Source organism: Oryzias latipes, chromosome 3 (genome assembly GCF_053564925.1).
Source record: "Oryzias latipes strain Hd-rR chromosome 3, Olatipes_Hd-rR_3.1".
In the NCBI taxonomy this organism is placed as follows: domain Eukaryota; kingdom Metazoa; phylum Chordata; class Actinopteri; order Beloniformes; family Adrianichthyidae; genus Oryzias; species Oryzias latipes.
The window spans coordinates 27,041,162-27,052,478 of NC_136239.1; the positions used below are offsets into that span (position 1 = coordinate 27,041,162).

At 38.8% G+C, this 11,317-nt stretch overlaps 1 protein-coding gene across 1 annotated transcript in view; it reads right to left on the reverse strand.

Moving 5' to 3' along the window:
* The window catches only part of elp4 (elongator acetyltransferase complex subunit 4), a 53,574-nt gene that overhangs the window by 40,871 nt on the left and 1,386 nt on the right, over nucleotides 1-11,317 (reverse strand). The window contains exons 2-5 of the mRNA XM_023953526.2: nucleotides 11,282-11,317; nucleotides 5,394-5,515; nucleotides 2,991-3,125; nucleotides 1,498-1,634 (exon numbers count right to left, since the gene is read on the reverse strand). Of these exons, the coding sequence (XP_023809294.1) occupies nucleotides 1,498-1,634; nucleotides 2,991-3,125; nucleotides 5,394-5,515; nucleotides 11,282-11,317 (430 nt within the window). The remainder of the gene's footprint in view (nucleotides 1-1,497; nucleotides 1,635-2,990; nucleotides 3,126-5,393; nucleotides 5,516-11,281) is intronic.

An 11,317-nucleotide genomic window follows, 5' to 3' on the forward strand; every position in this document is an offset into this window, starting at 1 on the left:
CTGTGGACACGTGCAAGGGGAGTTGACTGGCTTGGAGTTTGTGTAGTACGTGTACGTACAAAACATGCTGAATGTGTGTCCGTACTTAGGCGGGCTCTGGGGCACAATGGTGTGGTGCAGGTGTAGTTTCCAGCTGTCAAAATGTCTGCAAGGTCTGTAACCCATTCACAAGCTACAACAACTATGTCCTTCTTTCTACTGTGCCCCATGATTCCGTTTTTTTTAATTTAACTATCAGACATCACTTCGCACAAAACTGATACAGTCAGTGTTGCTAACTTTATGTAATACAATTGTGGAAATCTAAATGTTTTACGGGATACCAGCAACATTTAATGTGTTTGTACTGGCAGTGTGTTAAACATTCTCTGTTTGCTAATATGAAGGAAGAGGGATTCTCTAAAGCCTCCTCCACATCCTCTGTGATCCAGATTGCTGTATTTACCCAGTGTGTGCGAGTGTGCCTTCCGTGTGGCTTTGTGTGCTCAGCAGCGCTCTTTCAGTAAAGAGCCTGCATGACCTCTGAACCCTAAGTACACTCAACACAGGAGAAATCAAACAGACGCTGAGCAAACAAGACCCTTATTTGAGTAGACATACGCAAACTTTCCGAGAGGCTGAATGACACGGCTGACAGTGAGCAACACGAAATAGAGGCTGAGCCACATAGATTTTTTCTGATTATATGTAGTGTAAAAACAAACGGAGGTATTAAGGATCTAAAATATATTTTCAAAAAAACTTTTAAATTTAGTATTTCAACAGAACTTGTTGGAGGCAGCAAGAATGTGTAATGTTAATCTATTTTAAAAATCAATATATTTTAGTTAAAATGTTGTAATTGGTAACAGACCAAAGAAATACTGATTGACTTTTGTAGAACCAACAACATAAATAGACATGTTAGATTACTTTGTTTTATTGTGAAACAAATGTATGTTCACAACAAAAAAAAATGTAGAGCTTTTCTTATTGAAGTCAATATTAATACATTCTGATATTGGTTTTCATTTTATATTAATCTGACTTAATATTGATTAATCACAAATGTAATGTCTTGTATGAGAAGTGCGTTAGGAATAAAAATCTTACTTTAATTTCTCCCAAAGCAATGAAAATTTATGAATGATCCTTTTTACAAAAAAATGTTAAGGCTAGTTGGTAGTCAGATACTGTATGTCGCAGGTTCAAACTTTCATCATTTTTTAAGAAAAGGCATGAAAGTAAAGTAAGGAAAGTTCTGTCCTCCCATGTTCCACATTCTTCTCACAGGGCTTTGACAGCATGTCCTCCTTAGGTCGTGCAGGTCTGCCTGCATTACTGTTTTCCTTATGTTCAGTAAACATTGCCATGTTTGCTTGCATGTGTTCTGCAGATAAAGTCTTATTTGTGTATGGCTGATTTTGGGGGACGATGTCATGCTTATGTGACTGTGTTGTGCAGAAGGTGTCAAATTGTTTCCTTTGTGTTCTGCAGAGTCATGTCTTATTGTTTTACCTGTGCGTGCCTGATGATAGAGGTGGATGCTCTGGATGGTAAAAGCGGTGCCACTTAGCTGCCTGGCGAATTTCCGGCTCCATGGTCTTGGACACATCATAGTAGTGCCCAAACCGAGAAGAGGATGCCAGTGCACTCTGGAAGGGTCAATAAAAATGTTTTTGATATAATGTTATTGTTTTATGCATTTCAATTAACTATTACATTTTAAAATAACAAATTAGAACCAAGTCGTTAAAAACAAAATATGCTAAATTTACATTTTTTATAAACATTATTTTAATGCAAAAGCTTTTGTTTATGCTTCCTTTTTTTTTGAAGAGTAGCAAGTAACTACTATGACTGAGCACTTAATCATTCTTCACATAAATGTCCACTTCTGACTGTGAAAGCAAACGTGTCAGGGAAGCAGGGGAAGGCGGATGTTTTCCTGCAGCTGAAAGAGAGAGTTTTAGCTCTTCTCTCTCTGTGAAACCACAGATTCCATTGTTAAAGGGGCCCTTAATCTACTCCTAATCTGGATTAGGGCCCCCGGTGTGTCGCCTCTCCTGGCAGGACGAGGGGGTCAGCAGGGCAGGGGGGGGTCAGAGGCTCATCTTCTCTTTGTGAGATAGGCAACCCGCTTAGCGTTCCATCCCCGCCCTGACGGTCTCACCTTTGATCTGATGTCTTCATCGGCAGAGCAACACAGTGGGCAATACCAGAAGAGGTGTGTGTAAGGGGAAAGTAAGCGTTGACTCTCGGGGAGAATTTGGCATGCAAATCCTCTACTGAGGCTTACTAGCAGTTTGTAAAGACGATTTTACAGGGGAAGGGGGAGAGGTGAGAAAAGGACACATATATAAAGAAGTTTCCAGCCAGAGAGAAAGAAGGAGAGGATCCCCAGGGATACACTGTGTGCTGTTAATCCACATAGCGATATGGATTATAGATCGACGGGGGTAGACTGCAAAGACGTAGAAAGGGAGGGTTGGTTCTCCTCAAAGCGGAAGAAAGAGTGCAGAGTTGCCGACCCTAGCAGGGGAGAAAGGCAGGGATTTGGGGGAAGACAGAGGCGCAGGTCTGGGTCATAGGGTTGAGCGAACAGACATGTCAATGGACAGCCTGCAAAGTACTCTTGTTTCCCAGGCTAAGCAGGGGTGCAGGCGTGCTTGTATGTGTATATATGTGTGCTGGGACCAGTGAAAAGCCTAGCTATTGCCAGATAAGTGTGAATAATCTGGTCTAGCCCTAAAAAGAGAAGCCAAAGCCTAATTCACTCCACAAAGAAGTTTAGAAGCTGATGGATTTAGATGTCAAGACAATTGTCAACCTACTAAAACCAAAGAACCACTACTGTCCATTTTCTTCCTATCATTAAGAGAGACACATGTTAAAAACTCTTATTGAAGGCAGGTCATCCCAAGGTGACTTTCATTTAAATCCCATCGTTAAAAATAGCTTACAATTAAACTAATGACATTGCAAATCCTCCTGAAACTGGATCAGATTACCTGTACTTTTGGCAGATTCTGATAGCGCCAAGCAATCTTCATGGCATCCAAAGTGTCCTGAGGCTCACAGGACATCCTGGGTTGTTCTCCAGGTCTATGGATGGCAACATCATCCAAGATGGGTGCTGGGAGCTCCTGAACATAATTGTACAATTAACAACAATCTATTCGTGGTATACTTGGCCGAACGTTTACCATCAATAAAATCAGATTCGAATTTATTAATGTGTGTGTCACACATGATGAGTTCCTATAGGAGCAGTCTAAATGAATGAAATTATATTGTGGTCATTTATGAGTGGATGAATTGATGAAAATGTACACAAAAGCAAAAAAAGATTCACAGATTTAGATGAAAAACTGTAAACGTTTTCCTATAATACAAACTCTTGAATCCGTTAACCCATAACACTCAATAGGCCCTCCACGGCGTCCAAACCACATAACCAATTTTTAAGGGCATTTCTGACCTCATGTCAAAGATGCGCTGAAAGTCCATTTCAAAAGGCTTTTAAAGTGTGGATTCCAAATGATATAACAAATCTGATTTTCCTTGTTATGTTATGGTTTCACAGTCCAAGACTTTCGATGATCATTTTTCTAAGAGTTTACCCCCATTCGCAGCAGACCCGATGGACATTTGTTACAGGGAATACCTGAATGCCCAACGTTTTATCAAGCAAAACGCTTTATAAACACCCATTGTCACATTAAGTAAGGTCATTACATCCTCCTGTGGATGTATGCTGAATGTAAACAGTTGTAAAAGAAAAAAAAACGCAGCTGAAATACTGGATGGATTTTCATGGTAAAAGTTGGGTATAGCTTGGGTTTTTGCCAAAATACATAACATGCTTGTGAGGTGGCCATTCGTGTTTTATGAAAATACATTGTTTTTGAGTGATTTGTGCTTCTTTTTTATCTTGAAACTTCAGAAATTGCAATACAAAAATGCCTGAGACATTAGACTGAATTTTAAAGTTAAGGGTTGCATTTCACTTTGTTGCTTCCTGAATTTCTTCAGTGTTTTTTTTTAACTACGCAAATTAAATTCAAGATAGAAATTGTGATTTTCCAGTGAAATAATGTTTCAACTCAGATTCTTTTTTGCTTTATTTTAAGTCTGCTGTGTTTATACAGTAAAGCAAAGTGAACAAAAAAAATGCAAAGTCATGTAATGAAGGCTGTGCTGAAAAAAGCAATACTATCTAGACGTACAGTTTTAAACCAGATGCCAGAAAAACAGAGACGTATATGGATTTATTTGTTGATGCATAAAATGGAGCGGAGCAAGGAGCCTTTGGGTTGACAATTGTAGTTTGTACGTAACAACTACAAGCTTTTTTCGGCATTTTTTCATCTGCCCCTGTTTCACCACCATTTGAATAAAGAAACACCCAGATAGACTGTTTTAATATTATTATTTTTTCATATATGCCCTCCATCATCAGAAAAAAAATAATTCAAGAACACGTTATAAACACCTAACACTCAATTTTAATTGGAGTCGGTCTTTAGGGTGAAAATATAAAGTTAAACTCAAAAATAGACACAAAACAAGCCAATTACCCTGGAAGGGTTAAGGAGCAGTCTCCAAAAACAGAAACAATTTAAGGAAGGTAATATGCAATTAATATTAAAATAGTTTCCAAATTGGTGGAAAACTGTTGATTCTTTAAGTGGAACAGTGTGTTCCTAAGTTGCCTAGCAGTCACAGTCCATTCTCACCTTTGACCCATTCAGACCTGAGTAGCCAATAAACCCACAGCGGCAAAATGTTGATCCACGTTTAGTCAAGTTAACTGGATTTCTTTTTGTACTTTTTATGTGCTTCAATGCAATGCACAAATGGTAACCCTTGCCAAAGGTAATTGTGAGAATACAAAACAATGTGAAATATTTTTGCCGGATTCCCCCCTCTCATAATTAGTCTTTGATATGCAAAGAGAGGGTGATGCTATGACCCCTCCCACTATCAATCAGCAAGACAGAGGCCCTCCTCCTGTGTGCTGGGTGGCAGGCAGCTTCTTGAGATACGGTTTTCTTTACAGATTGATAATCCGGGAAACATTTCAACAATGCCACAACCATGCCACCCTCGACTCCCGAAGGTAGTCCGGTTGACCCTGACACAAGGGGGAGCTGATTATTGTTGTACCATCAAAAGCTCATAAGAGGAAAAAAAATCCTATTTGCCTATGACTAGATGGTAAATAAGATGTTATAAAAACAACTTTTGACAGAGTAACAGTTACACTGGACACTGTAAAGGTGATATATTCAGGTCATCCTGGAAGCTTTGTAATTGGATTGTCAAAGCTTTTAGAGTAGGAAAGAAAAAATGCTTTTTCAAAAATGTTTCCACCTAAGTACTATGAGTAGAGAGGAAACTTGGTCTCATACCTGTAAGATGTCGTCAGGGTCATCTTGAGCTGCTGCCACAAAAAGTTCATGTCGACACACAACTCCTTCGGCCAGAAAATACTTGAAGATCATGCGAGAGAAGCTATCATATCGGTCCTCCTCTTGCAACAAAAAAATGAGACAAAAACAATCAGTGTTTGTGAAAAATGTTGTGCAACATTGTTTCCTTATACGGGTAGATCTTGAAAACATTGATGTGATACAAAATATAAAGCTTCTAACTGTATTCAGACACATAACCACAGATCTAGCAGTTCATGCTCCCATCATAACTGCGGACAATAATTGATGTAAGGGCAAGTTTCGGTTAAACTTTTGCAGACAACACCTGAGGTGGCCTTCGAGGCTCCACAGTAACTCAAGTGTTGCTTTTTGATCTGACAACTAAAGAGAGGAGATGACGTCTTCATCAGTCTTGTTAGTGTAGTAACAGAATCCATGTCCATTTTCATACCCAACCAGCAGCGGAGGTGGAAGGGAGACACCTGCCGCAAGCACTCATTAGACCCCTCCCACAGAAAAGACAGGTAGGGGTGAGGACAACTGACAAGTGGAGGTGAAGAAGGATGAGACAGCTGATGTCCTGAAAATGTTTCCTTCTATTGGGTTCACTGGAATGTTAGCTATTTCTTTTCTTTTTGTCAGCAGCGGCATCCTTACACTGCTATGGTTCGGTTGTCATTCACATCAGCTCTCTTTCCAGTAGAATAAGCTATGTAACAAGACAGTAGATGTAACTCAGCCACCCAGCAGCTCAAACTCACCAAAACTGAGCTTGCATTATTACTGTGGAACCCAACTGAGCTGAACACATAACTCTGTCCAGCACGCTGCTGCTGTTTCCTGTCACCGTCAAGATTTTGTAAAGATTTTATAGGCCTTTCTTTGCAAGACAAACAGTGGGCACAGGGACAAAAACAGCAGTGACAGTAAGGTAATGGACATGCAGCTGACAGCTTGGGAATGACATCCTGCCTTGTCATCCTTGGACATCCGGAGAATTCTTCTCCCTCCCACGTTTCTGATCTGTGTCCTCACCTACGGACTTCGGATGGCCCAGGAAATTCCATGGCTCTTCAATTTGTTGTCGGTGGGGCTCCCTGTTCTCTTATTGATGGGTTTCTAGGTCAGCAGGCCTTTGTGGCTTTCAGCAGGCCCCACAAAGACTCCCAGATGGGCCCTCTCAAGATGGGGCTTATTGTGGTAGTGTTTCTATGGGAGCCTTACAAATGGAACCTCCAGGAGTCATTAGGCTGTTGAGGCAGGGGGTAAGAGGAGGGAGCGGAGGTGGTGAAGTATAGCAGCAACAGGGGGTGGGGGACGGTCATATCTTTGAGGTACATCAGTCACTTTGGACAGTCATGGTATGATTTTTTTTTTCATTCTGACTAAGGTTTCAAAAATGGGGGATGCCTGAGTTTCATTTGCCTTCAAACAGAGAAAAGGACTGAAAGAGTCATATCTGTTACTGCTAAAGGGGGGGAGGAGGAAACATATTTAGGTCAAAATGTTTTCTCCTTGTATGTCTTTGGTGTATGAAGTAGGACGTACTCATTTCTATGTGTGTTTGCAACATAAAAAACACAGTAAATTTAGAGGGCAGCTCTTTTTTCTACTATGATGGTTTCACAATACGTTTTACTTCTATTCTTTTATTATTTTTTACTGTCAGCCAAATTGTGAAATTATTTCAGGGAGAAGTTGCTTTCACAGTTTTAAAGCTGCAGTTTTATTTAAAATGTGGTCTATTTGAACAGTTGACCTTCTTTGAGGCTAATAAAAACCTCAAGTTGAAAAAAGAATCATTTTCTTATTTATTATTTGACACTTTTTTTTGCAACTTTAACAATATTATTATTTGTTGTGCCTCTGGAATATCATTAATGGAAATTATTCTTGCAATGACACTAAATATGGCAAATATCTTAATTGGAGGATTGCAGGTTCAATTTCTGCCTTGTGCCAAAGTGTCCTTGGGCACGACACTGAGTCCCACATTACTCCTGGTGGCTATAGGCTGGCAATGTATGTCAGTTGAGCAGTCATCTGTGTGTGAATGTGTGTGTTCATTGGTTTACCATGTAAACAGTTAACAATATTTATAGTTAATGACTGATGTTACATTTAAGCAAAAGTGGTCTAACTTTGAGGTTTGGATGTATTAAAAGTTTGGTAGCTTTGTTCCTTTACTTGCAAGTACAAAACAGATGAGAGATCTTGAGACAGCAGCCATACTGGACTAACCCCCACCCCACCATCACCACCACCACCACCATCGGGTGACAAATCAGGACGGACAGCTCAAGACACTTCAAAGGCAGACAACTACCAGTCTGATAATTTTATGTCTGCGTCTCACAAACAGGCCATCACAGCTAAGGGGGCAGACTGTAGAGGCTGACCGCCTGAAACAAACAAACAAATGCACACGCCAAGCTCCCCCTTCATTCAAGCCATCCGGACAACAAAACAGTCACACACAGAGCCCACTGTGTGCATGCATCCCTCTTTTTCCAGACAAACACATGAGAGTGCGCACAGACGCGGTTCACCTTTACTGTGTCTCTCATTACCAGATGAAACCAACCGTACATTGATTCACAAAATGGAAGGGAAGAACGCATTAGTGTGTAATCACTGACTCCTGCATCGATTGGGGGGGATGAATTAAAGGGCAAAGCAATATCATCAGTTGGTATAGGCCTTGGCAAATTACAGCTTCAAGGCGAAACATGACTACCTTAACCTTACTGTCCACCAGTGCATATAGCCTTGCCTGCGATGAATGATAATAATAATAATCATACGGTAGAACACATTTATGTCAACAGAAAACCCACTTGCTTTTTATGGTATTCTGAAAACTTCAGCAACACATCTGCAGACGAACACATTAATTAAGGATCTTGCTAAAAGTGTGAACACCTGGGATTCTAGCTTGAGACCTACAGGTCATCAGTCCATTAGCCAGGCTGCTATAGAGCCACCATACTAACTATGCAGGATCTGCTAAACATGGTTGTAAAAAGGTTTTTCAAAATGAAAAGCCTTTAAAGTTTGTCAAAACGGAAGTTTTATTCAAACATTTTTTTTTTTTTTATAAATTTTTCTAGATTTTTAAACAGTTTGAATTTGTAATTTAAGAAATTTGACCTTTAACTCTTTTGACATCAAAACTAGAAGATAAGCTCATTTCTAGAAGAATAAATAAGATTAAATATGTCTAACAAACAACTTAGTTACAACTTTAAGAATGTAAAAATGATTAGTATCATAAATGTCTTTTGCAACTATGTGCTGGGCCTCGTTAATTCTTATTTGTTTGTAAAACTTTCTACCTTGATAACTAACATGGATCTGATTCAGATCAAGTAATTGACTTTAACTTTACATCCTTATTTACACTATTTTATGCTCCAGACCTTAGAAAAGACAAAACCAACAAGCTATACTAATTTGTACCTTGTAATGAATTAGCTACTTTTAACGTAATAAAGTTCTATGATAGTGACATTTATTAATATAAGATGGGTTCAAAGTTCATATTTTAATGTTAGTGGGTATACATAACACAATGTTAAATATCAAATCTTATATAACAATGGGGCTGAGTTTATAAAACACAGTGGAGGCTACATTTCTTTTTGCCACCTAAAAAAAAGAAATTGACAGTCTGTCATCAGTCTTTCAAATAAAAGCGATAGAAAATCACAAAGAAAATCAAGAAAAAATACTTCAAATATCGTATATAAATTGATTTGCATTTCGTTGAGGGAAATGGGTATTTTAACCCTCATGCTGGAAAGACTTAGCCCTTTGCACCCAAACTCCTCTTTAGCAGCCCCAGAGGTCAGACGTTTCTTGCAGTTGATGGCCAGATTTATTTACACATCAGAAGGAATTTTGATCCACTGTTCTTTGCAAATGACTAGTCTAAATCATTAAGTTTGGTGGCTGTTGCTTGGTCACAAAGGTCCAGCTATCTCCATGGGTTTTCCATAGAATTGCAGTCTAGAGACTGGGCCCACTCTATGACCTTGATATGCTTCTTCAGCCATTCTGTGGTTGCCTTGGTTTTATGTTTTGGTTCATTATCCTGTTGGAAGATCCATCCACAAATGATTCTGTGGACCATTTTAAGCTTCCTGGTGGAGGGAAGGAGGTTCTCACTTAGGATTTGACGGTACATGTACAGAAAAACACCCCCAAAGCATAATGTTTCCACCTCCAAGCTTGACAATGGGGATGGTGTTCTTGGGGTCATAGGCAGCATTTCTCTTCCTCCAAACAAAACGGGTTGAGTTGATGCCAAAGAGCATTTTCTCCCAATCACTCTAAATCATGAAGGTGTTCATTGGCAAACTTCAGGCGAGCCTGATCACGAGTCATCTTAAGCAGAGAGACTTTGCAAGCACTGCAATATGTTAAAGCACTGCAGCGTAAAGTATTACCAATGGTTTTCTATGTGACTGGGGTTCCAGCTGCTTTGAGATCATCAACTAACTCCTGTTATTTTAGACCTATATCTCACTGTTATCGTAATCATGGAAACCCCATCGCGTGAGATCTTGTTTGGAGCACCAGACCTAAAGGAGGATTGATGGTCATGTTTGTAATTATTGTAATTTGGCACAATTGCACCAACAGCTGTCACCTTAACCCCCAGCGTTTTGCTGATGGTCTTGTAGTCCATTCCGGTCTTGTGCAGGTCTACAATCTTTTCCCTCAAATCCACCGAAAGCTTTTCAGTCTTTCTTATATTGGAGAGTTTGGAGTCTGACTGATTGACTGATTCTGTGGACAGGTGTCTTTTCTACAGGTGATTAGTTCAAACAACTGTCTTCAATTCAGGTGACAGGTTAATTAGGACTGTGCAATCAAGAAGCTTTAATGGCTACTAAGGGATTAAATACTTGTTTTGCTCAATGAAAAACAAATACATTTCTTTTAAGTTGATTTCTTGATATGATTTCAAGATATCAACTATCTCTCACTATTCAAATGAACATACTATTAAGATGACAGTCTGTCAGTTTTTTCTTAGGCGGGCAAACCTACAAAATTAACAATGGATCAAATACTAATTCCCTTCATTGTAATCAATTCAAATTATTCTTCAGATAGAGAGAGCAATATATTTTGATCAATTTATGAACCGATTCCATTTGAAAGAAATTTCTTAAATATTGTTCAAGTAAAAGAACAGATTTACCGTTTGTAATATAAGTTCCACCCTTGTTCTGTCTTAATCACTAGTACTGTGCATTAATTTTCTTGACTAAATTGAATTGACTTAAAACAGAAATGTAACAAATCAATGAAGTTCAATTAAGTGTGCCATTGATGCCCATCCATATTTAAGACATAGGGTTTTCTCCAGATCTGTGCTGTTTTTTTAAGCGTAAATTGCTGTCAACTTTGCAGACAATGTCATATTTCCTGAACAATCATGGAAAGTTATCTAGTTCATTGATTCAAGTGCTAAAAGAAAAATCTTATTTCAATAGCAACTAAGTTTCACTAGATGGATTTGGGAAAAAACTAAAAACAAACTGTATCTAAAATGCACAGCAGAGCTAAAAGTTGGGATTTCTCCAGGTTATTTACTACATTTGTTTAAAGGAATTTAAGGCATGTATGTTAGGGCAATCATGTTGTTCTCATAATGCAGACAATTTCTATGAGATTAGAAAAACGCTTTTGAGCTGGCACACATTTTTGATCTTCCTTTATAAAGTGAGAATATAGAACGAAGACATGACATTATACACAAGTTGAAAATAATGGGATTTATTTTTAAAAACCATATAAATAGGTTTGAATTTAAGTTGTGATTTATAAATAAAAAAGCAAAGTGATATTCTCACCAATGAGAAGCACTGTTCCAACAGCTAAACCACCAC